The 22,963-nt window shown below is 40.8% G+C and overlaps 1 protein-coding gene across 1 annotated transcript; it reads left to right on the forward strand.

The window, feature by feature from the left end:
- Window positions 1-14,045: 14,045 nt before the first annotated feature.
- LOC306741801 (monocarboxylate transporter 2) lies at window positions 14,046-21,392 on the forward strand (the record flags this gene model as incomplete). The annotated part of the gene is given in 10 exon segments (XM_079224119.1): window positions 14,046-14,226; window positions 14,269-14,337; window positions 14,833-14,842; window positions 14,844-14,962; window positions 15,046-15,261; window positions 15,264-15,604; window positions 15,606-15,677; window positions 16,335-16,575; window positions 20,328-20,492; window positions 21,382-21,392. Coding segments are annotated over 10 exon segments (1,425 nt in total).
- Between the last annotated feature and the right edge of the window lie 1,571 nt (window positions 21,393-22,963).

A 22,963-nucleotide genomic window follows, 5' to 3' on the forward strand; every position in this document is an offset into this window, starting at 1 on the left:
GTAATCTGAGAGAATTCCATTTTCTGGGCTACAGTTTTCTGGTATGTTCTGGGTATGACAGTCTAATTCCTTGGCGAGCCAGGACGCTCAATCAGAGTCCTGCCGCTGAATATTTCTGAGAGAAGAAGAAACAGAAGCAGCTGTCCGAGCCAAACCCACAGACAACAGATGACAATCCCCTCTTACATCACTTCCTTGTTTTCTTGTGCACAGTTACACCACTCTGGCAGAGCGCCTGTCTCTCGACAAATCTGTGTAATGAAAGCTTTACATACCGTTACATCTTCAGGTCTGGGATGAAAACAATCCTCTCAATCCTGCGGTGGACCCCAAAGCATGTTCCTTTTTCTGAGAAGAGTGGCCAGCCGCTTGGGGTCCAAGAAGGATGTGGAGGCACGCAAAATACATGGCAGATGTGGATTTAATCTGGATTAAAATTGGGATTAAAAGGGTTGCCGCTTGAAATTTAACTTTATCCAGTTGTTTTGAATTAGATTTTTTTCTTCTTCTTCTTCTTCCCAGAATCCCAGGGATTCCAGTGCAATCAGGTTCGGCATCTCTCTCCCATATGGCATCTCATTGCATAGCTTGAGTGAGATGTATAGTACAGTGGAATTTGTAATTGGAGTTGCCGCAGTAACATATGGCCCACAGTATATCTGTCTGAACGAGGTAATCTAACTTTGCATGATGAGATATGATGGATTAGAGAGACCAAGGCTATAATCCATCTGTACGCTCCATGGTTTAAGAGACATCAATATCATAAGTAACAGTATATGCCTAATATTTCACAGGACTGATTATAACTCACATGGATCACAACTCTAAAAACAGTTATGGGGTTAATGCGTCCTCATGAGAGCAATAAAGATGCACATCAGGTAATAAATGTGTTTTGAGCTGTTTGCATGGTTGAATGGGATTTATTGATGAAACTCCACACGGGCAAAGGGCCAGTCACACTATCACTCATGCTGATGTAAAAGCAAGTGACCGCCACTCCAAAAGACAATGTTCTTGTCATTCACTGATGTGGTAAAAATAATTTCATATTATATGAGAAATAAACTCCCTCAAAGACATTTTGCTTTTTAAAGTAAAAACGTAGGAGGGACAGCAGGGGGAAGCAGCTTGCCTGTGTGTCAAAAAGAAGAGTATATTTTAGTTTAGATATTTCAATGGACCATCATTATAGACAAAGCAACCCTTTCTCTAGATACAGAATGACTCAATACACACATTTTCCGTAATGGAGGCAAACAAAAAAATATAGCTTTAACCTTCTGAAATGTTTTCAAAAGTGTAATAATCAAATTCACCAAATTCAAACTCAAAATTCTGGTGCATATGTGACATTTGATCTGATATTTATGTCACCTCAGTTAGATTGAACAAAAACCTCATCTGCACAAAAAATTGTAATTCATTTCCGTGTTTTTACCAGACATAATACCCGGTTCAAAAGGTGTACTCATTTCAGTCACAAACCTCTTTTCAGAATCAGAATCATCAATTACATACAATGAATTTGACTCGATGAAAGGTGCATTACAATAAACATAGACATAGAATAAAACAAAAAAAAGAAAAGAAAAGATGTGCAAAGGTGTTGAAGGAAGTTGTCCTGGGGATGTAAGAAGCAGAGTCAGTGGGGGACCCGGGCTCTGTTGATGTCTTGGTCCTGATGAACCACAGCCTCCTGCCAGAGGGAAGGTACCCAAACAGTTTGTGTCCAGGGAGAGAGCGGTCGGCGGCAATCTTTCCTGCCCGCTTCAGGGTCCTGGAGGCAAACAAGTCATGGAGGGACGGCAGATTGCAGCCAATCACCGTCCCAGCAGAGCGAATGATTCAATGATGGAGGAGCAGAGGATGGACTCAATGATGGAGGTGTAGAAATGCACCATCATGGTCTTTGGCAGGTTGAACTTCTTCAGCTGCCTCAGGAAGAACATCCTCTCTGAGCCTTCTTGGTGATGGAGCTGATGTTCGGAAGGACTCCACAGCGTTTGGGGCTGCGTTCTTCCTAAAATCAAGACCATCTCCACTTTCATTAGAGCGTTGGTGTACAGGGAGAAGAGCCCAGGGGAGAGAACACAGTAACACTTGGAAAAATACAATTTAATCATTACAATGTAAGTCAAAGGGTGGATGACAACTTATACGATTTAATGGTTTTCCACACAAACCTCTCATTATAGTAAGGCTTGCTAAACGACTCACATTACTCTGTTAATTGACTGTCCTCAAACTGCAGCCACTGGAATTAAATTGAGTGTTTTTAAGGCACTTCCGTTCAGTTCAGCCTCTTGTTGCTGTGTCAATACACATGGGGGTGATGTCAGTGATGAGGCTACTTAGCCACATCACTGGATGTAATTGGTAAAAATTATGTAACTGTCTCCCAGATTACAAAAACACTCAAAGACCACCAACAGCTGGTAAATGTGTGCACATTTAAATGAAACAATTTAATGGAATATTCATTATCACATACAGTATATGATAGATTAGGCAAGTATGAAAGTATTTTCCTCTGGTACTTTTGAGTCACACAGTTTGACCAAACAATTATTCATAAAGTCAATAAACCATCCATCCATCCATCCATTATCAGCCGCTTATCCGGGGTCGGGTCGCGGTGGCAGCAGGTTCAGCAGGCCGACCCAGGCTTCCCTCTCACCCGCAACACTTTCCAGCTCATTCTGGGGGACCCCGAGGCGTTCCAAGGCCAGCCGGGAGATATAATCCCTCCAGCGTGTCCTCGGTCTTCCCCGGGGTCTCCTACCAGTTGGACGTGCCTGGAAAACCTCTAATTGGAGGCGTCCAGGAGGCATCCTGACTAGATGCCCGAACCACCTCAGCTGACTCCTTTCGACACGAAGGAGCAGCGACTCGACTCCAAGCTCCCTCCTGATGTCCGAGCTCCTTACCCTATCGCTAAGGGTGAGCCCGGCCACCCTGCGGAGGAAGCTCATTTCGGCCGCTTGTATTCGAGATCTCGTTCTTTCGGTCACGACCCAGAGTTCGTGACCATAGGTGAGGGTTGGAACATAGACCGACCAGTAAATGGAGAGCTTCGCCTTCCGGCTCAGCCCCCTCTTCACCAGGACGGACCGGTACAGCGCCTGTTTTACTGCTGCAGCTGCACCGATCCGTCTGTCGATCTCCCGCTCCACCTTACCCTCACTCGTGAACAAGACCCCGCGATACTTGAACTCCTTCGCTTGGGGTAGGCAGTTTGTTCCCACCTGGAGGGAGCAATCCACCGTCCACAGTCAATAAACCGATATCTAATATATTAGAAGAGTTCAAACATGTACTGTAAATTAACCATCACAAGTTTGTAATGATATGTCTGGTATCTCTCTCTCTCTCTCTCTCGCTCTCTCTCTCTCTCTCTCTCTCTCTCTCTCTCTCTCACTCTCACACACACACACACACACACACACACTCTCTCACACACACACACACAACTACTCACACTAGAGATGACGTTTAAGTGGGAGTTCTTCTTGCTCATTGAGAGTCTGAAGGTTGAATCTTACAATGTGGGCGTTGGGAAGCCCTTTGAGACTGTAACTAGGATTAAGAAGCTGTGCAAATAAACAAAACTTGCAAATAAGTGTCCTTTGCTGCTGGTAAGTAAGGAAGGAGATGCCGAGGGTTGGCATGGAAGAGTGCAAAGTGTTTTGATGGAGTAAGGTGATGATGGAGATTCAGCAGACGCGCCAGATGGATCGACTGTCATGTGTGTTATGTGCCTCCCTCTTAACACTGTGACGTTACAAAAGTCCTGGCAAGCACATATTCCACTTGCATTTAAAAAAGGGAAAGACAGCTTGATGGTATTCTTAAGTTATTATTCTCTCTCACACTCAATGTCACTGATTCCACAGTAAACGATCCAGCTCGGGGGGGAAATTTTAGGAGTGAATCAATTCTGTGGTCTCACTTTCTTTTAAATGACTTGGATATTAATGACATTTCCATCTTTGAGGGTTCCTGGGGCTACTGAAAGACTGAGTATGAGTCAGAGACTGCAATACATGCATTAATTAGAATCGTCAGCAATATTAAACACAGGATATTTGAGAAAAAGATTCTAAATGTTTGGTGAAATTTTGACTTTTACTCTCTGGTGAACCATGTTGGTGTTTTGTAGTTATTCAGTGATCCAACACAAAAATACGAAAAAGTGTTTGAAGTTTTGGGAAATGTCAAACTGTATGCCTTCTTCCAAAGAAGATAATAACTCGCTCATATCTGTATATGGTAATATGTAGCTAGCCATCGGATGTTTAGCCTAGATTAGCATACAAACTGGAAACAGCTAGCCAGGCTCTATGCAAAGGCTAAAAAGAATAAATAAAACATGTTTGTCACCTTTGGACAGGGCCAGGCTCGGCTTTTACCCAACTCCACTCCGTATGCTTAGTTAAGCTAACCCTCTGTTAGCTCCAGCTTCATATATGCTTTACAGATGATTGTGGTATCAATCTTCGCAAATAAGCATAATTCAAATGTCAAACTATTCCCTTGACATTTGATTTGTGTGCTGCTGCATAGTAGCTCATATTTGCATCCATAGAGAATTCAGTTAGTGAACTGATGTTGTAGAGCCAGGTCTGATTTTTCTCTGCATAGTTTTAAACAGTGGACACCAACAGTCTCCGGCAATCCAAGCCCCGGAAAAGGCACGAAAAGCAGCTGGAAGGAAGGAATGGAGGGAAGCTATTTAAAATTCATAGCCAGCTTTACTTCCATCCTATATTTATATACTGACGACGACGCTGCAGCTACGTTTAAGTGCTTTGGGGTTGTCTCAGCTGAGGGGTGCTGCAAGAAGTGCTGTAATTTTCATATGCCACCTCTTGACTTTAAATGTTTGCCAACCCTTAATTGACCAAGGTTTTAATGAAGTAGAGAGAGAAAGGGAGTGAGAGAGAGTGTGTTTGTGAATGCCCCCCTTCCAAAGGTAAAAACATATATTTTTTCAGATCAGTGTGGTTTTTGTTTTTTGTTTTTTTGCATTTGTAAATGCAACATACTGTCTGGGGAATGCTTTATATACTTATTTATATATTTTATTAAATCTGTGGCAGTTTGTTTTCTCTCAATATGGTGAAATGCTTATTATAAAGTGATCGTTATTGTGCTGAGGAATCAATTGGTCCTCATGTGCATGAAGCGAATAAATCAAGTTTGTTATCACGTTAGCTTGCAAAACACATGCTAGTACAGACACATATGTCGGCCTATACAGTAGGTTGACATAAGCAACCCCACAACATCAACATTAAAGTGATTCTAGTTTAAGAGATTATTGGGTAACATTGAGATGTTTTTATACATACAATTATCTGACTTTTAAGGTAGAAACACATTCAACTGAATGTTGCTTCCGTCTGATATCAAACTACATGTCAAATATTGTTTGCTAAGTGATTCTCTTCTTGTTATCAAAGACAAATGGATCCCAAGTTAATTTCATTCATTTGTCTCCATTTAAAATCCATTACAATGGAGATAGAAGATGAACATGGGAAAAAAACAAGTATTCTTTTCCCATTTTGTTATAACAAATGCCTGTCTTGAATTCCTTCTTTGTCATCAGATTTGAACGGTTTGTGTTTCTGCTTGCGTCAAGGTGGATGCACAACCCCAAGATTTCCGATAAGACTTGGATCCAATTAAACCACACAGACACAGAATATCAGAATAGAAGCCCCTATAGAGGCTGTATCCCACCATCTCGATCGAGAAACCATGGCTCAGACTGCAAATGTAGAATTTAATCAGCTGAACGAGTCGTCAAGGAGTCCCGGAGTGTCTTCTCCCCCTGATTTATTGGAATGAAATGGAAAAGTGAAGAAAATCTGTGCTACCAACACTCCCTTACCGTAGGGACACAAGAACCAATTTATTGAATAACATAAAACGTATATGTCAATGAAAAGGGAGAGAAAAGTTGTTTTCCTGAATTGCTTTCTGATATGAAATGAAATGAAACCAATGAAAAGTTGGTTTAGCGGAACGCAGGGGAGAAATGAAGAGAATGTGGAGGTTTAATATGAATGTAAAACCACTGGAAAACAGAACGCCTTTTTGGGTGACAGAAATTAGGAGAGACAGAAAGAGAGCAAGTGGTAAAATATCAAAGAGAGAAAGGGGGCTGATGGAGAGAAAGAGAGCCTCTTTATCTGCCTTCTTAATCCCAGCACATTTTTCAGCATTCATTATGAGCTGGACTATGTGCTCGGACTTGGAATTAGTCCTTTATTTGGCGTCATCTTCACTGCGATGATCCACTCCTCCTTAAAAAAAACAATTTATGTTAGCACATACTTGCACAAAGATAGTGAAAAAACCCTAAGAGACACACACACACACAGAAACTACCTCAGGCTCAGCAGGAGGACAGCTCAAGCAACACCTATGCAGCCTGTAATGCCCTCCCCAGGAGGCTCTTCAAACTAAATCACTATTCCAGAGCTTAATGCCTGATTTGTACTCCTGCGGCTGTGCGCTCATGCGTTCTGTGCGGCCCGATGCAGGTGCCTCTCATGCACACCAAACATACACAGTACTGTGGTGGATTGTGCGTAGTATGTCATTTGTTTTTTGATTGGGTTTATAAAACCTTTGTCAGGTGGTCTTTGATTTATTTTAGAGGCGTGATTCAATAGTTCCATATATCGTGTGAACAAAACTCCATGGGTGAAAAGTTGGATGATGAGGAGACGTTCCTGTGCCTAGAATAAATGAAGTGGTTGATGTTGTCACAGGATATGAGGTTGTCCGGATAACCCATCTCCAAACTTTTTGCAGCGTCTGCAGGGCCTGGTGCGTATAGACACATTTTTTCGGAAGTGCGCAGCATGTCTCTGCAGCTCTCTTCAAGCTTCACAAACCATCTCCGTGGCTCTGCGGAAGCTTTTCCACAAAAGATGACTTTAACCGTACTGATTAAAGTTTTATTTTTTATCCGGTGTTAGAAAAGGTTTCACATGGCCGGTGGATGACCTGCATGCAATCCGCTAGTTGGCTGACTTGCTCTGCATCAGCAACGCCGCCATCTGGGTAAAGCCCACACGCACCTGTGCTTTCTGGGAGTGTGCCACAGGGAGGCACTGAAGCAGAGGTGGAGGGCGAAATGCAGGCCTGCAAAAGACAGCTTGTGCAAAAAGAGACATCAGAGACAAGTTTTGCATCAATTTATCCTCAGTTTAGAACTGAAGAAGGAGAAGTCACTGTAAATGATAAAAGCAGAATTAAGAGCAGAGTTAACTAGGTACTCAGAAGGTGACATTGATGTTAGAAGGTATAGGACAAATATTGTTTCCGTTCTTCAGATTCCTCCTCACTCCAACAGTACATTTATTTCCCTTGGATCATCAGGTTAATAAGGAGGAAAAACATGCTCATCATAGGGGAAACTGGTGTCACGCATTCAGCCTCATTCTTACAAATGTAGCTTGGGGAAAGAGGAGAGTGGTTGGCGATGCACCTGTTCCTCTGATCTGATCCATGGATTAATGGTTATCAATGTCAAAAAGGTCAAATCTATTTCCCTTTGGGCTTGCAGTAAGTATTGGCTGAGTTTGCGTGTGTCTGCAGAATTTCTGACAAGGCTGTCAGTCGCCCTCCAGAGGAAGTCCACTCCACACGCCTCTGCTCCGCTCTCCTATTCATTCGCCAGAATAATTCACACTCAGCTAAAAACAAAGGCGACCGACAAACATTCTTTGGGGCTGAGGAAAGCGTGGAGATAGATGAAAGGATATCTGCAAGCTACTGGAGTGTTGCAGATGAGGCGTGTGTGCTGCAGCAGTGTGTGTGTGTGTGTGTGTGTGTGTGTGTGTGTGTGTGTGTGTGTGTGTGTGTGTGTGTGTGTGTGTTGAGGTGAGGGTGTGGGGGGGGGGGGGGGGGGGCATGCTTTGGTTTTCAAGCAGGATTGAATCTTAAATGATTATTGACTAAGCCGTTTTTTGGAGGAGACAGAGTAGGGAAGGTGCCAGAGGCCAGTTTTACAGAACCTGACTAGCCTAAAAATGTGCTCACAAAGACATCTGTATACTTTCCTCAGCCCAGGAACCAGCTGTGGAGAGTTTACAACTTCACAGTTCTTCTAATTAAATCATCAAAGGCCAATCAATCTGTCATCTTATATGAATATGTATTAGATAGATAGATAGATATGTATACTTTATTCATCCCCAAGGGGACATTCTTTTGTCACTGTAGCAAGCAAGGTTACATAGAACAAATATCGGAATGAAAATACTCAATATATACAACAAAACTCAATAGTTACAACAAATTAGCAGAGCGTATTAATTTAGGAAATTAAACAATAAAGAAAGAGAAAAAAATACAAAGTATATGCATGTGTATATGAAGTGTATATAAGTATGTGCAGTGACTAACAAACAACAAAAGCGGTGCAAGGGCTATTGATGTTGATGATGAATCAATTGACGGAGGATCTGGCCAGAGGTGATTTACTTTATTGGCTTAGGAAACACATTTAGCATAATTTCTGGATACAGTAGCTATAAGGACAGAATCATTGTATATCCATTTGCAAGTTGATGAAAAAAGCAAAAAACGCCAAATTGACAGTAAAATGTTTGATCAGGTGTGTGTGTGTGTGTGTGTGTGTGTGTGTGTGTGTGTGTGTGTGTGTGTGTGTGTGTGTGTGTGGCATGACTCCTGCAGGATTAGAGATAACACTTTTATTGCAGACAAATACACAGAGATGAGTAGTAATAAACATTGATTTGCCAGACTCTTGGCTCCACTACTAATCAGAGAGACTAATGCGGACCCTCTCCTTGTATGACTACTGCATTGTCTTTTACAATGACCTTGGCTCATCACACAATCACATGTCTGATTGCATTACACCTACACACTCACACATTGAGTGGCTTGTTAGCTTTTACAGCAATTACTGGGGTGTGTGTATCAGTGGCTGTTGCACACATTAATGTTGCATCAGTAATGAGAAGTTCTGTCTTGTGGAACGCTGCTGTTGCTTTGTGCTAGTTATAATCTGTCTTGTTGTAAACAAAAATATGACGCCCCATTGCCTGATGTTCCAACAGCCAGAGGCCAGGGTTTCTTCAAATGGGTCGTTGTTTGTTGTGGATGAAGGACAATCACTTTCATTTTCTTTAACTATAACTAAGAATACACAGTCAATACTGTGACGGTGTACTGGGCACAGTGTCGTTTTGGACGTAATGCTAAAGTCAGTATGGTACTACATTAATATGCTCACAATGGCAATGCTAAAATGCTAATCTTCATTGCATATATATTGTTTACCGTGTTGGCATGCTAACGCTGGTTACTTAGCATTAAGAAAAATTGCAGCTAAGGCAGATGTCATGAACGACATTCACATTCAACTTTTGATCCGACAATTGCCCATATCAAATGTCATGACAATCCATCCAATAATTATTGAGACTTGGTGGTGCTATCGTGTCAGATGATCACCAAAGGATTCATCTTCTGAAGGCCATAAATGCCATTGGATGAGTGGAAATGTACCCAATGGCGCTAGATAAAAAGACAGAGGATCACCCAAATCCTCTCATGTCGGTCCCGAATTGTATGGCTATCCATCCAATAGTTGAGATCTTTCAGTGTTGGGCAAAACAACTGACATTGCCATCCCTACAGACCTACACCAGTGCTGCTACTGAGGTCGGAAAAGAAGCAGTTTACTCAGACAAAGCGTGCAACTAAAAGACCTGTTCCTAAGTAGAGGGAGGAAGCTTGCAAATAGTTTTACTTCAAAGACGTGCAGTAAAGCGTATTTCTGCATTATTGCATCACAAACTTGCAGAAAAAGTTTTTAAAATGTCAAAAACAACAGAAATGGTTAGGTCAGCAATGTTTCCTCAGAAATCGGTATGCTGAAATTTTCAGCAATAGCTGTTTTTTTGTCTTTTTTTTCCAAATCATTGAAAAACACAAAATAAATGAAAGCAATACTGCCCATGTGGTTGCACAACATGATCCCAGATAAATAATGAATGAGCTCGTACGACTAGCGCCATGTGGTCTTTTCTTCACATGCTGCAGGGTTACCATGGACAGCACCTGCATTGATAAAGAGCTGAGACTCTGTATGAAAGACAGACAGTGAGATGATATTTCTTCAGGACTTATTTGCTGACATTTAGGGGGAGCCTGCACAGACAAACAAGTCCTTCCTGCAGATGCAGTGAAACAAGTGAAGAAAACAAAAAGACATCAGAGGAGTCCGTCCCACTGCGTCGAGTATGTCAGGCCTCTCCAGCAGATATTCATTATTCAGAGGGTGTTCCTCTCCATCTATACCACTGCTCTCCCCTTCTCAGTCATCCCCACCATAGATTTATAATTTATCACCCATGCCTATAAATCTTTAATTGTTTGTAGAACACCCGTTGAGGATATATAATTCAATGATCACTGCACCAAACGCAAGCTAGTTCCATTCAAAGTAAAACTACAGAATATCCTGTGAAAAAGTCAGGGACAATGGATGATATTATGGAACAGATCTAACCAATTCTACATTTTTTTGTCTGTCTATGCTCTAATACCCAACCAGAGCTGCTACACAGTGACCTTCAGCAGACTACAGCCAAACTAAGTGATCCAAGAAGAGTGGTTAGAAGACTGTATTCTAGAAATACACCAAAAGAGTGGAACACTTACATGAACATTAAATATGCAAAGCCGGCCAATTAGGAAACATAACTCCATGTTGTAAGTTAAGTGGTTTAGGTTTTGTGCCAGCAGAACCTAAAGATCTAATGTGATCAATAGGCCATGAACAGTCATAATGTGTTGCACTAATAAAGCAAGACAACAAAAAAAACTTTGCCTTTGTCTTTTGACTCAGGAGAAGAAACTTGGCCTGAACAACTGTCCGCTTTAAAGATGCTTATCCCCAGTAACGATCTGACACACCAAAAGCCTTGGTACTATTGGTATTTAAGGAACTGTAAAGCCCATAAAAGAGGCAGTTCATAGGCTGAATTAATAGTTTGCAAAGGTTTATTGACAGGCTGGACCACTGAGAGGCAGTTAAAGGTAATTTATGAAGCATTTGTCTGAGCTGTTTGTGGGATAATGAAGCCATCTCAAATCCAAGCATGCCTTCTCACATCCATTTGAAAACTGGTGAACAACACTTCCTTCCTAAATTACTATTTTGTGATATATATATATATATATATATATATATATATATATATATATATATATATATATATATATATATATATATATATATATATACAGTATATACATTATGTATATATTTTGCTCTTAGGACTCTGAAAAATAGTTTTGCTCTTAGGACTCTGAGGACCGTGTTGGTTTAGTTTTGGTTTGTGACACATTCTGATCTTCAGAAGATTCATGTAAACTGTCTGTGAGACGGCAGGAGGGATGTGAACATGAGGAAGCTGATCACATATGCTGGGCGCCCCACTGTGTTGACTTGCCCCATGCAGAATATTAACTTGGTTGCCTGGTGCTTGTAGATTGATCTCCGCATTACAATGTTTAACATGTACCAATTAATATTGTCTGACTTTATTCTTCCAAAAAAGTGGTACTTCGTGGTGAGACAATATAGGTGTAACGAGTGCAATGGTTCCCAATTTTAAATCCACATAACCCGCATGTTGCACTGCTGCACAATGATATGAATTATTTGGAAAATACTGCATTCCCGAACATAATCTTTGATTGTTTCTTAGTCAGTCATAAATATTGAATGTGATAGAGAATACAATACAATGTAGTATTCTCTATCACGAAACAATACAACATATTTTTTCTCTCTTGCTCTTGACTATGACTCACATGTTGGTGGACTTTGCCCTGCACGTGTTGTTTTTTTCAGCGTATCAACACACTGAAGAATGAAGAAAATGGGATACAAACGTATTTCCAGGTTAGCTGCTCAAGTGCATATGTGTATCTTCAGCCTTGGATATTACATAGCAAGGAAGGCACCATCAATCTTTTACTAAACTTGCCTTGGTTGAACTCACAGACGTAATGTCCATTTTGATCCTTGCACTTGGTTATTCAACAGCACTAAGCCTGGAGAGTTGCCCTGCAGCATGGTGGCTTGACTTTGACCAAAACAGGTATGGTAGAAATGAAATTTGACATATATTAATGTGAAAAGTGTGAATGTATTGTGGCTTTTGTCTTGATTCACCTTGGCTTGTATTGTGAGCTTTTAGGGTCATATTCCAGATTTGGGTCCAGACCTTTCTGTCCAATCACTTATGAGGCTGGTAATCTCTATAATTAAAATGCTTGAAAATCCTCTCCGAACTGGTTCTTATGCAGTCTGCGAGGCTCCATTATTGTTATTATGATGTGCGTTATGTATTTTTCATCAACGTGAAAAAGAATTGAGCTAAATCCTATCATGCATGGTACGTCTAATCTGCTAGCACTGACTGCGGTCCTTAGAAATGGCAAACAGTTTACAATGGCACATTTGTATTTCCTTCTCTTGATAGAACACTATCGTGTAAATGTATGACAGGCGGTTCAATGATCTATCCTGCAGAAATAAAGACAATCTTACCAGTAAAACGTTATATCCAATTTCTATAAATGTTGTATAAATAACCCATAAATACCCTGGAAATTATGATATCTGAATAAGTTTACAGTCCAGATGATCATACATGGTGTGCAGAAAAAAAGACACAGGAGCAGAAAAAAGATAAATCCGTTCCTCTGTGTTTTGACTGTGCAGTCTGCTTGAGGGAGAGCTGATTATAATATGCCTAATGCGAAATGTATTGTTTCTTATGAATGAAGTGACATCACAGCATCATAAAACAGGAACAAGCAGCAGCTCTATGTTGTGTAATGTGTGACTGAACTGTGAACCTGGAAATCCATGTGACTGTAGACTGAGATGAGTTTTTGTCACATGGGAAAAAAATTAATGTTATAGAAAACCGGAGTACAAATAATAAATGGACTGATTATTGTTGTATTGTTTCCATATAGGCTGCTGTATATTCAGTGAGTTGAGATGCTTTTTCCACTTTAAAATGATACAAATGTTTCTCATTGAAACCCACTACAACCACGATTTGCACATGCCAGACGCCCTCAGAGCAGAGGGTATCTGAAATCATTACAAATGTATTTGTTTGTTTGCAAAATGTGGTGATTGCTGTACAAACACGGATTAAATTGTATTTACCCAAGTAAAAGTAATATTAAGTCCGTACAAGAATCAACCGGAATAGAGACCAATTCAGAGATTAAAGACAATCTCTGCAACAGGCCACAAACACAAACGAGGGAACCTACAGTTTTTGCAAACAATGTAGCACACACACACACACACACACACAAACATGGCTGTGCATTGTATATTGTTGTGCTGCCTAATTGGCGTTCTGCAAGTCTAGAGCAGTGCAGTGTCCTCCACAATCTGCTCGAGGTTCAATTTCTCTGCTTGTTCACGCTGGAAGCCAAACATAACCACATTCACTCAACCTCTCTGGTCCCACTCTGCTACTCATTTGAAGAAGAAAAGAAAAAACGGAGCAGAAAGCTCGTCTGTCACAGTTGTCCAAAACAGCATAGAAATGTCACACACCTCCCTGATGATGAAGAAGTTGCTGCTGAAGGATCCACAGTGAGCATTTGCATGTAGCATCTCATCAGACCCTCACATGGAGCTCTGTGGAGCTCATGCCCTCCTTCTTCTCTGCTGCAGCTGCTGGTGCATCTGTGGCTTTGGCTTCATTCTTTTATTCATTTGTTGTTCAGCAGCACTTTCTTTTCTTCTTTTGTTTCACTCTGTAACCGATGCAACTTGAACAACATAAAATACTTAATACTTGTAATTTTTTTTTTACGAATACTCAAAAGTACGCAAACAACTACTCTGTGATAGTAATGTGCTTTGTTACTTCCACCCCTGGTTACAAAATATGAACAATTACTCCAATGTATTGTTCCCTAGACATAAACCAGCACGGATCAACATGCACTCCCCAGAAAAGGGGAGGGTAGCTGTGGCACCAGCAGCAGCCCTTGATGGCGGCTACGCCTGGTTCAATCTGCTCTCCTGCTTCCTGGTATTTGGCCTGAACTTCGGAGTCATAAAGGCCTTTGGTGTATTCTTCGTTGAGATACACCAATACTTTGAAACCACAGCAACAGGAACATCTTGGATCAGAATCAGAATCAGAAACCGTTTATTGCCAGGAATGTTTGCACAAACGAGGCATTTTTTATGGATTACCTCCATTGCGGTGGCTACCATTCATTCATTTTGTGGGTAATTATCTGAATATAAGTGCAAATGTTAATATTTAAAACATCGGTGGTTATGCTTTACACTGTAGGGCATCAGTACATGTTTTATACCCCTCAATTTCAAGAATATTGTCAACGCTTCATGTTCAGATCTTTAAAAAAATCCCTCCACTCTTTTTGACCTTGATGTCAAATCTTTTAGATGACTGAACAAACACAGACTTGAGTGTTTGGGTAAATTAAATCATCATCCGCTGCAACTGTATAGGCTTACCAGCAGCAAGAGACAATGGGGTTAATATAGAAACTCAAAGTCTATTTACGCTGAGAATATTAATCAAACAGATTTATAAAAGACAAGAAAACATCTTCTTTTATGCAACTCAAAATAAATTGGACCTCTTACCTGCCGTGAAGTACATGAAGTATACTGCAACTGTGTTGCCCCAAATACAACCACTGTAAAAACCCTTAATATTATTATATATAAATGTCCTGTGTGTCCCTTTGCAGCTCCTGTAGCCTCGCTACAGCCATCGCTCTGTCGTGATTATGGGAGGACTGCTATGCAGCGTAGGAGTCTTGGTTGGGGCTTTTGCTCGTAACCTGATTGAACTCTACCTAACAGTACTGTTCCTAAATGGTGTGTGGTTTGAAGCAAACACACATGTATAACACAACCTCATACACACAACACATGATGTTCACTGGTATCCTTTGCTGCAGGTGTTGGCTATGCAATGACATGGACCCCCACGGTGACCATGCTGGGTTTGTACTTTGAGAAGAGGCATCCGATGGCAAACGCCATAGTCAGCGCTGGGGACTCCATCCTTACCTTTGTACTCGCACCCCTATTCCAGCTGTTGATTGACAGCTACTCCTGGAGGGGTGCTTTGCTAATCCTGGGACTTGGGAGGTCAAAGCAGAGGAGGAAGACTTGTCCCTGGAATTGCTACCAAAAGACAAGTCAGAGCTAAGCAAATCAAGTTACCTCGAATTGGAGCTGAGCGTATCCGAGGGGTCTGATCAGGGTCTTGATGACCCTGAAGAGATACCTAATTCAACCAAGAAAGTCTCAGACAATAGGACCAAGAAGGCTGAACTAAGGACCAAAATCCTTCGTTACGTACATTATACCCTCATCACCAATGCTCGATTCATGGTCTACTCAATGTTTGGGGTTTTTGCTGCATTGGGTTTCTTTGCCCCAGCTCTGTTCCTGGTTCCATATGCTCGAAGTAAGGGAATTGAAGAGTACCAGGCGGCTGCACTCATGTCCATCTACGTATGCAGTGTTGGACTTGTTTGGGAGGTTGTTTTTTGGCTGGGTGGCAAACCTTAGACTGGTGGAGATGGTACGTTTAGTTTAGTCGATAACCAGAGCGACAAATTTCTAAAAATCATATATCTGAAAAGATACTACGACTGACTAGACTGTCCTGTCTGAACAGTGAATATGAAGCTAGCCTCTTGCCAATTAGCTTAGCTTAGCATAAAGACTGGAAGCAGGATGAAACAGCTAGCCTGGCTCTTAACAAATGTAAAATAGATGAAAATCCACCCTCCAGCTTATTTATTAACATGCTATGATGTTTGTTTAATCTATGCAAAAGTGTAATAATGACAATTTAACTTTCAGCAACTTCCTAAAGACTTGTTGTCTTGCAACCGCACGATGATGGAAAACCGTCAAGAAATATTCCAGCACATATGCAGGGGCAGATTTGTATACCTTTGGATTGAGCCAGGCTAGCTTTTCCCCCTGCCTCAAATCCTTATGCCAAGCTAAGCTAACCAGTTGCAAGTAGTAGAATCATGTTTAGCATAACGCCGTGAGAGTCTTATCACTCTTATCATCAAAACTCTCGCCAGTGTACAAGCACATTTCCAAAAATGTTGATCTATTCCTGTAAATAAGCAATGGTCTGCCGACATGAAATGTGCATATGGATGTGGAGGCCACTGGATGTGCAACAGCTGATGCACAAGTCTGTCTCCTGTGTCTCTACCAGGTGCAGCAGCTAACAGCTACAGTGATTCTGCTGGGAACTGTATTACTCCTATGCCCGCTGGCCTCCTCATTCTCAGAGCTAGCTGTTTTCAGCGCAGCTTATGCCCTGGCGTTTGGTACCACGGTCGCCAACCACATCACCGTGCTGGCTGAGGTTGTGGGCGTCAACAGGCTCGGAAGTGTGCTGTGTTTCTTCGTGCTCATACGTGGTAGCGGAGGCCTGCTTGGACCGCCCATTGCTGGTGAGTGAGAAGGATGCTTTGATAGTTAATTGCAAAAACATAGTACCTACTGTGCATATCAAAGAACTGGTGTTCAGCTTTGGGCTGCTGCTGTAGAATTCCCTGTGATCTGTTCTATCAGGCTAACTGGCTTTCAGCTAGAAATAAACAAGAAGCTGCACACGGTAGAATAGAAAATAATTGTACTGACTGTATGTTAACATTTCTGTTAGCTCAAATCACTAATACAAGGTCATTTTTACAAATCACTTTGCTGAGCCTATTCTTCCAACACATTAAATCTCACACAATGGATGTCCTTATACACCGTTCTGCATTGTAACCACAGCCCAGTGAGTCTATTCAACCAAAATGAGATTATTATACCTTCATGGAATGCAGCTGCACCCTTCAATTAATCAGGAATTTTGTCGTCTGCACCATCCCACAGGACGAGGCTTTATTCACAGAGCAACTGTGCAAAAATTATAATATCATGATACTCTATGGTCGTGTTAATTTCATGGCTGAATGCTTCTCAAAGATTCATTTTTCTCCTTTTAATGGAATTTCTTCCCTGATGACTTTCCATTTTGTTGCTTGTGACATGTGTCCAGATTTAGACAGTCTCCTACAGAACACGACAACAACTGTAAAAGAGCGTTGAGTGTCCGAGGAAAAATATGAAAGTAAAAAGGTCTAACTATTATAACCGTATAATCATTTTCTTTTTCTATATAACCATTGAATATATATATATATATATATATATATATATATATATATATATATATATATATATATATATATATATATATATATATATATATATATATATACTGTTTGGTTTTTATTTTCATTGTAGTTTGTGATTAGACCACACAAAATTCATAGGACGCTATAAGTTGCTATGTTATATACTCTTTTTGAATAAGATGTGTTAAATGTTCTCTCCTTTGTTAAAGAGCATGCATTGGCAGTATTACCAAATAAGGTAGTGACACCTCCTCTGTCCAACTCTGGTGACAGGAAGATTTATGTATTCTGGTGTATAAAAGAGGGGGTAGGAATGCATGTTTTTTTGGGGGGGGGGGCCTGACAATTCTGTGCAGGAGTAGAGAAGAGGTGTTTATTCACCAGCTCTAAACTTAACCCTTCCTCTTAGTTACTTAATATGCATCTTTACTAGAAAAGGAGAAAAATCAGATTGGACCTGTCCCAGCCCTTAGGGGTTGGGACAGGTCTCCAGCTTTAGAGTCTGGAGAAACTTCTGCTATCAGGAGGGGGGAGCCTGACAAATCTGTGCAGGAGTAGACAAGAGAGAAGAGGTGTTCACTCACCAGCTCTAAAAAACGTAACCCCTTCTCTTAGTTTCTTGTGACTTTTAAACTGTTTGATTGAATTTAATTTTTTGTATGTAAGATAAACTTTGAATAAAAACTCAGCCTTACCCTTTGGAAGGGACTGAAACCAAACCAAAGGTTCTGGTTCTTTAAAACAATTTAAACCCTCTTTCCCTGTCCATCCACCGTGAGATACAGAGGTGACGACTGAATCTACCAAGGAGACTTAAGGTAAGTATCTTTGGGTGAAGACTTTTGCAGTGTTTGTCATAATGATGAGATGGTGTCAAAATAGGTAGAGAGAAGGTATAGACGATATACGTACTCGCTTGATAAGGGTTGAGAGAAGTTACAGCCTACCGCAGGGGACCTAGAGCGCAAGCTGTAAAACACCCTCGACAAAACCTATAACTTAATTCGAAAATAACACAAAAACCTAACGATTTAGCACGGGGTGAGATAAAAGACCGAAGGCGTTATGCCAATATCGGATGAGGATTATCATTTCCTCCGGGATCACTAGGATAATTAGCCGACGGAGTGCCACCGAGTTAGGTGCGAGGTCTTGCCTTTCCTACTCTCCCCCCTACCCTCCTCTTCCCCTGGCAAGACCACTGTTCACGCTACAAGAGAAATGGCATAATAAAGGGTTAGAGAAACTAGAACTAGCTAGCAAAGAGGTAGCACATCCAGCAGACACAGCGCAACATTGCATTAATTTGGAGTTGTGTCTTCGGCCACCAAACAAAAAGTCAAATTTTCAGTGTGGTTGTATTTCTTTTTTGGTTTTGATCAACCCCTGAGGTAAATATATGGTCCTTTGGCTAAATGCTACAGTATGTTCATCAACTAGTTGCACACTTTTACTGTCTGTTTTTGGTGTTGGGCAGGTACACTGTTCATGAGCTTTATCAAAGCTTTCTCACTGAAAACAGTTGGCTGATGCGGAACAAAGCGACACTGATGGGAGTGGTGAAAGAGAACTATAAAACAGTAAAGTCGTGGGTCATAAAACCAAAACAATGAGCTGAAAGATGCTAAAACTCTCATAAGAGGTGAGGAGGATCTGCAGAGCCAAGTGATAATTCTGTGTTTTAATTATAGTAATAAAAAATAAATAACTACTGCAGCTTTAAGTTATGGGATGATACATAAAACATTCAGCAGACAAATACAATATTATGGGCATATTCCTCACAGGATTTTTAGGATAATTCATAGTGTTCTTCTCTCAGAATAAAATATTTATTGCCCGCTTAGTTTTTATGTCCGTGCACATTTATTCTTTTGTGATAAGATACATTCTGTGATGGTGAACTAATTAATCAAGGATGGCGACTCTTCCCGTTGTCTGTGCATTTAGGTGTCCATCATTTAAAATATGCTATGCTATGAGGGCGTCTGGCATGTGCAAACCGTGGTTGAGAGGATTTTATTTTAATCTTACATTGTCGTGGGTTTCAATACATCATATAAAATATAGATTTGGCAGTGGCTGGAAACCTTCTCAAAAGTGTCTGCCTCTTTGGCAATATGTTTGCACTTATCTTCATTAATCTATTTTATTGTGAGCGATTAAATTGAATCAGTAGAGAATCAGCTGCGAAAAAACCTCTTCAATATGAAGAAACACAGTCACATTATTGGAGTTTGAATTCATTTTACTGGATTTTCAAAAAGGTGGTTAGTATAGCAAAAACAGGGGATGCGTGTGGTTTTAGTTTTTAAAGAGCAACAGGGTGCTATTTTGCTCTGCTGGATTATAGAAAAACATGGACTTTCCGTTTTGCACAGTATTCTTTATTATAAATTAAATCCGTCATTTTTTACGAGCTTGATGTATGAAGAAAACACTTCTCCTTACCCTGCTCAGTCCTTTCTCCACTTCACAAGTTCCTGAAAGCCTTCTACCATAATTTGGATGGAAGCACCACCATGCATAAATGTCAACTTTCAGTCAATGCTAAAAGTTGAGGCTGACCTCAGATTCAGTGAAAAGCTAATTAAAGTGAAGGTGGTGTCCTATTTATAACTTAACATGGCCCCCTCTGACACAGGCTATGTCTTACTTATCTACTGTACTGTTCAGTACTTTGAGTACTTTGAAGACCAGAGTTGATGGCTGTTGAGGATTCATCAAAGCGTTCTAATTATGTTTCTTCATGGGAGGAAGGCGCTGGCATTACTGCCTCAGGATAAAATGAATATTTGTGAAATCCAATCTTCCTTTACTCAGCCTCAGTCTTTTGCCTCATTTAGACATATCTGTCCCAATATCCGCCAAAATGATATCATAATTGTTAATGTTGCCGTGCTTCAGCCAGCATGGGTTTATTCCTGTGAGCAAATAATATTGACGTAAGACTTAAACAAGATGATTACAAATATGTGTCAAAGCTGTAAATCACTCACATGCATTTTTCACTTTAGGATTCTTCATCGACAAGATGAGTGATTACGGAACGAGGTTCTTAATGTCAGGAGTGGCTCTCATCGTCTCTGCTCTGTCCCTGCTCCTCCTCCCTCAGATGAACCGCAGGGGTCAAGGGTCAACCACCAAAAACATTGATACACATGCAGACAAGATGGGACAAAGCGGGACAAAGAGCTGGACTGAAAGAAAGATAGTTTCAGTTGCTGAGAGACAATGCATTTTTAAAGGGATCTGGTTCTCCACGATGACAGTCACACCTCAAGTGTTCTTACAAACTCAAGGGACTGTCCACAAATTCTTAGAGGAGGATCAGACCAGGCAAGAGTTGTTTTTGTATTCCTAATTTAGTTCAGCCATTACTGATATTATTGGTTCTGCAGGTGCATCTTCAGTCCATGGGCAACTTGAAGCTTCCTTCATGATTTCACTTTGCAAGAGCAAGAAACAAGAGCCGGGTGATGTAGCAGTCATGTTGCTCTAGTAGCTTGGAGAGTGGCTGGAATATTTGTCATCAGTTGTTCGCCATAAGTTTGACAATTGATCATTTCAATTTTAATGTATGTATTGGTTGTACACAATGTGGAAATTAAGTGTTTGTATGCCTTTCCTTTTGTAGTTATTTATTGTAAAAAAAAAGTTTACCATTGTAGCATTTTAAGATATTGAGGGGACAGCTTTGCATTTTTTTTCCTAAGTCAAGGAGCAAATAGTATTAATGCAGTATTAAATTGGCTTCGGCCTTCCTCCCATACCCAGTAATTAGTGTACAGTCCCTAAAGTGTTCATGTTGAACATTAAATGGACTAATCTGCAGTAACATAACAAACTACAGAAACTGTTTATTCATGTCAGGAATGTGACATGATTCAAAAGGCATGTGTTACAGATACTGTCTTAAAGTCACACTTTGAACATACATTGAACGTGTTAGTCTATTATTGCAGTCATGTCCCGTAAGTATGGACGCTGGGTTGCAGAGGGGAAATGTGTCTGTGGCTCCCTCCAGTGAGAAGCTACTGATATTGCATGTGCAACCTTCTCAACTTGCAGGACTGAGCTGAGAAGTACAGGGGGGATTGTGGAATTTACAGATGTAAACCAAACAACGAATTTATGTAAATTGTATTGCTTTTCGGTTCAGTGCTCAAACTGAATATGAGAGTCTTTTGCTGCTGTGAGTAAAATATATGAAGGATGCTCCCTACAAGCAGATCTGAAACACAATTAGAAGTGTCAAATTGCATCACTGAAACAACACAATAAGATCGAAATGGTTCAGTGATTTTTTTTTTCCCAATGCAGCCTGAAACCTGAAAGAAAAGCGTTTCTTAATTTTCTTCCTCTGCAGAATGTTTGGTATGTGCAGCCAACAAGAAAACTAGCTTTCATAACCCTGAACCAACAAGAGGCACCCGATAAACATCTTCAACCTGGTATAAATCAAACATAAATAAACATGTCACTCTGCATAAATCTGCACAAACCCAAAAACCAAACAGTTTACAAACAGTGGAATCCCCCCCCCTCTACTAACAGACAGAAGCCACACACACACACACACACACACACACACACACACACACACACACACACACACACACACACACACACACACACACACACACACACACACACACATTGCCATACACACACTGGAGGAAAGAGGCTGCAGAAAAGAAAACTTGCCACAACAAGAGAGTTGGTCACAGAATACCATGAGCCTTTGATCTGCCAGACATAATCCATGTTTCATAGAAACTCTACATGAAAACCAAACACACAGTCAAACACAAAGACATGCCATGGTTGACTGCCAAGAGAGAGCAGAGGCCACCTATTATCAGGGAAAGGAAGATTTAAAATGAGGAGGATTTCCAATCCAGTGAACAGCAAAGCTTCTGTTACTTTAAAACTGTGGGGAAATGTGGTCCTTTAATTGCTAATACCCTTATTTACACACTGTCGACACAAAATTCGATATTAAATAAATAAAAAAAATGTAAAATAATCGTAAAGGGCCCTGCACCTATTCTGTATAGTGTTTCAAAACAACCCGGTTGATGTCACTGATGTCAAAAGAATAACATCGGCTTGGGCCTGAGATTAACAATTTATTACAGAAAGCCTGAGGTACAAACTAGAAGTGCAGAGTTTGAAAGAAGTGGCTGGGAGCGTTTAATTAAAGATGCAATTGAGTTGCATCATGTGATTTGTAGGATTCAGCATTTTTTGGAGTGTGACCCACAAAGGACTAAGCTGCTTTGAGTTAAACCATGTGAACGCCTGTGTGCTTTTACTTCTAGCAACTAAGTGGGACAATTTCAGTTTGAACCTGCCTGTGTGCCAGAGAGAGAGAGAGAGAGAGAGAGAGAGAGAGAGAGAAGCAGCCATGTATATAGCGTCTATATTTGACCCTTTCAACATCAACTCCAATAAAACAGGAGACACAGGAAGATCTTTGAAGTCTACTCAGCGCCTCCCGGTCACTTTGACCCTGCAGTGGGACCCCTGGGCTCAGAGTCGCTATAGAAATAGCTGAAATAGTTTTTCGTTCCTTCTTTTTTTTTTTTTGCTGACCTTGCTCCCGGGGGTTCATGCTGAGGAATGCGGCACAGCTACCTGAGTTCAAAGC

Source organism: Taurulus bubalis (assembly GCF_910589615.1).
Source record: "Taurulus bubalis genome assembly, chromosome: 9".
NCBI lineage: Eukaryota > Metazoa > Chordata > Actinopteri > Perciformes > Cottidae > Taurulus > Taurulus bubalis.